The following is a 3,888-nucleotide window of genomic DNA, read 5'->3' on the forward strand; positions in this document are numbered from 1 at the left end:
AGGTGAGGCAGGACATCAAGGCAGGAGAGGGTGGTGGAGGAAGCAGGTTACATCACAGTGATCAGGAAATAGAGAGTCTCCACTCTCCAGATACAAAATAACACCCAAAACCACATCTAAGTCCAATCTCCACCAGCCACACCCTATCATTTCAATTAATCCCATCAGGGGTTAAATCACTAACTGGGTTAAGACTCTTACAACTCAATCATTTCTCCTCTGAAGTTTCCTACATTGTCTCACATGTGAGCTTTTGGGGGACACCTCACATCCAAATCATGAGACAAAGTTTTCAGGGCAGATGTGAGGAAACTTATGTAGCAAAGAAATAGCTCCCCATGACTCCCAGAGCCCAAGGAGGTCAGAGTGGAGACCGGAGGGAGGCTGGGAGAGGGGCTGCCTTGGAGCTGGCTGGCTGCCCATTTTCTGTTTCCACTCCTTCCCAAGTCCTACCCCTCCTGCCCTCGGGCACCTTGAGATACTCTGCATCTATCTGGAAGTCTCTCCTTTGCTTATGCTGATGAGTTAGGGCTCCTGTCCCTTGCCATAGCTATCCTATTCCACATCCAAGATGAAGAGGGTCCAAGGTCACCCCTAGGGATGCTGGGCAGTGAGTCCCTGACATGACTGGGAGTGTTTCACTCAAGTCTTCTTTTTAAACAGAGATTGAATTCACATCCAGAAATTCACGATTTTAAATTATACAGTTGATATGTTCCATTATAATGTACCAATAAAAAATGGAAAAAAGGAAGTATACAATTGACTGTTTCTTCATACATTCACAGATTTGTGCAACCATTACCATTGTCAAATTCCAGAATATTTTCTTTTTTTTTTTTTAAATGTTGCTTGTTCTTTACTTTCTAAATCATACTCATTTACACATTGACTCCTGAAATATACATAAACATTACTTTATGACAAGACAGAGTATCTACATTATCTCAACTACACAAAAAGAAAACAAGTCCAAAATAATATTATGGGACTTCCTTAGTTAAAACTACAAAACTAAGGATATATATGTAAATATATATTTAAATCCCTGCATTCCCATTCCTTTTATTTTTTCAGCTAAATTTTATACAAATAATATCTGCTCTTATAATTTCCACTCAGATTAAAGGCATCATACCCTGTCACTCAAGCCAAACCTCCTTCTCCTTTACCAGCCCCCACCTCTAATAATCAAGTGTTAACAAGACATTGTCCTAAATTTCTCTGGAACAGATCTCTTCATTAGTTTCCTTTTGCAAGTCCATTTCTTCATAAGTCTGTTATGTGAGATTTTAATTGCTCTATCACAGTTTTCTCCTCTTCAGTCAGTGGTGACAGCTCCAGGTCTGTTTGCTTTTGTAGTTCTTGTATCATGGTCATAGTCTTATTCAAAGTAGCATAAATGTGGCTCTTAGTCTCTTTCTGCTCAACAGCAACTGGTTTAAAACGTGCATATAAAGTTTGATAGCGAGATTTTATCGCAGACAAATCCTTTAAGACTGTAACTGGATTTTTCTGGCCTGCTGAATCGGGTTGATTTGTCTTGAGTTCGTATTCCAGTCTATACTGAATGTAATCCAGATCAGAGTCAGCTTTCTGGAACATCAATTCGAGCTTATCGACCTCCGCCTCCATGTTGAATAGTTGACCCAGAATATTTTCGAGACCACAGAATGTGTCCCCATGCCTGTTGACTATCACCTGCCTTTTCCCCCTACTCCTCTCCAACTCTGGAGATACAAAAAAATTACTTTCTGTTTCTGTGAATTTACCTATTCTGGACATTTATATAAATGGAATTGAAAAAAAATGATCTTTTCTGTATGACTTGAGCCTTCCCCTGTTGTTTCGAGGGTTACCTCTGCTATACCACGTATCAGTACTTTATTTCTTTTTATGGCTGAATAATGTTCACCTATTTTTACCCATCATCAGTTGATGAGTTGTTTTCCCTTCTTATCTACTACAAGAATTTATGTACAGCTATTTGCTGAGCACCTGTTTTCAATTCTTTGGGGTATGTATCTAGGCATAGACCCCAGCTGGATCCTATAGTATTCTGTTTAATTATTTGAGGAGTTAGTTGTCTATAGTGGCCGTACCGTTCCACATTTCCAAAACCAATGTTGAGGGTCTAATTTCTCCACACCCTCCTCAGTCTTAGTGGGTGTGAAGTGATGTCTCCTTGTGGTTTGGATTCACATTTCCCTGGTGTCTAATGATGCTGTGCACTTTCTCATGTGCCTATTGCCTTTGGCACAACTTCTTTGGAGAAATGTCTTTTCAGATCTTTTGTGCATTTAAAAAATTGAATTGTCTTTTTATAAATGAGTTGTAGTAATTTTTTATATATTATGGATACAGGTCCCTTACCAAATATATGATTTGCAAATAATTTCTCCCCTTCGGTGTATTGCCCTTTCTCTTCCTTGACTGTATTGTTTGAAGCACTAAAGAAGTCTCATTTGTCTACTGTTTCTGTTAGGTTTTGCATCACTGTGAGCAAAACGCCTGACCGGAACAACTTGGAGAAGGAAAAGTTTATTTGGGATTCATGGTTTCAGAGGTCTGAGTCCCATAGATGGCTGACTCCATTGCTCCGAGGCCAAGGTGAGGCAGTACCTGACAGGGGAAGGGCCTAGCAGAGAAAAGCTGCTCAGCTCGTGGCAGGTTAGGAAGCAGAGAGGGAGAGGGGAGGGGGCCGCAGAGATCATCCTTCCAGGGCGTTCTCCCCTTGACCCTCTTCCTCCTGCCACACTCCACCTGCCTGCAGTCACCACCCATTCAAACTCAGATGGCCTGATTAGCTTACAGCTCTCACAATCCAATGATGTCACACTCCTTCATTAATACAGGCGCTGTGGGGAGACACCTCACTTCAAACCATAACATCTGCTTTTTGATGTCGTTGCTGGGGTCTTTGATGACCTATATAAGATACCCATCTTTTCCTTCAGTTAGGTTCCTTCCATCTGTTGAGTTCCAGATTTGGCCAGCTATTTGCAAATATCTTTTCTACTACTTGCATCTTGAATGAGTCTATTTGTCTCAGATAACAAATTCCCCCAGGAACAGTGACCGAATCTGAAAAAAACAAGCCCACACTGTGCAATGAATTAAAGCTATTTATTGAAGATCATGATAATGACCCGGGGGGTCTGTAAGTTCTCCCTTGGGTCTAACCTCATACTGCAGAATAAATCCATTTCCTTTTCACAGGTTCTGCAGAGGACTTGGTTGTGAAGGACAGAGGGGAGACCCCGACACAATGGAGGAGTTTGGAGCTGCTGCACAACTTGGAGCAAGACCATCAGTAGCAAATGTCCTCTAAGCCTGGCTTTCCACCAAGCCCAGGGCAGCACTTTGTGACCGGACAATGGTGGGGGCTGGGAGCTGGCACAACCTCTTCCACTCCAAGAGAGCAGAGGACAGTGGCTGTGTGGGGTCAAGGTCCTGGTGCTGTCAGCTTGGGCTAAGGGCAGTAACCCAGGCAGGGCAGCAGAAAGCAGGGAACTGAGGAAGGAGGCTGCCTCGCTCCCGTGAGCTTCAGTTGGTTTTGGTCAGCAAGCTTGGAGCTGATCCCTGCCAGATATTTGTCTCTGGGGATCTTCCCAGGCTGAAAAAGGGCAAGGCAGCCTGAAGCAGGCACATCTTTTGCCAGGGGACAGGAGCCTTAGTGGACCGGCCTAAGATTCCAGGCTGCCCACCCCTGTGGGCTTTGGCTAAACTCAACATGAGCCAGCTGTCGTCACTGAGAGAGCTCCCACCACGTGCCTGCTGGACTCCATGACACCCGCCGCCTAGGGCCTCAGCTCCAGACCACCAGGCTCTGGTGCTTCCGTCTAGCATCCCTGCTCAACTCCAAGATCATGGGAGGCGCACAGGCTC

At 43.9% G+C, this 3,888-nt stretch overlaps 1 protein-coding gene across 1 annotated transcript; it reads right to left on the reverse strand.

The window, feature by feature from the left end:
- Positions 1-960: 960 nt before the first annotated feature.
- Positions 961-1,643, reverse strand: LOC306658708 (SKA complex subunit 2). Its single transcript, XM_079135900.1, has one exon. The coding sequence runs from the start codon at positions 1,633-1,635 to the stop codon at positions 1,270-1,272; it is 366 nt and encodes a 121-aa protein (XP_078992026.1). The 5' UTR covers positions 1,636-1,643; the 3' UTR covers positions 961-1,269.
- Positions 1,644-3,888: the final 2,245 nt, after the last annotated feature.

This window comes from Sciurus vulgaris (assembly GCF_902686455.1).
Source record: "Sciurus vulgaris genome assembly, chromosome: 4".
Lineage (NCBI taxonomy): Eukaryota > Metazoa > Chordata > Mammalia > Rodentia > Sciuridae > Sciurus > Sciurus vulgaris.

Excerpts from the sequence above, each read along its gene's own strand:
- LOC306658708 (XM_079135900.1), bottom strand. The coding sequence starts at position 1,635 with ATGGAGGCGGAGGTCGATAAGCTCGAATTGATGTTCCAGAAAGCTGAC.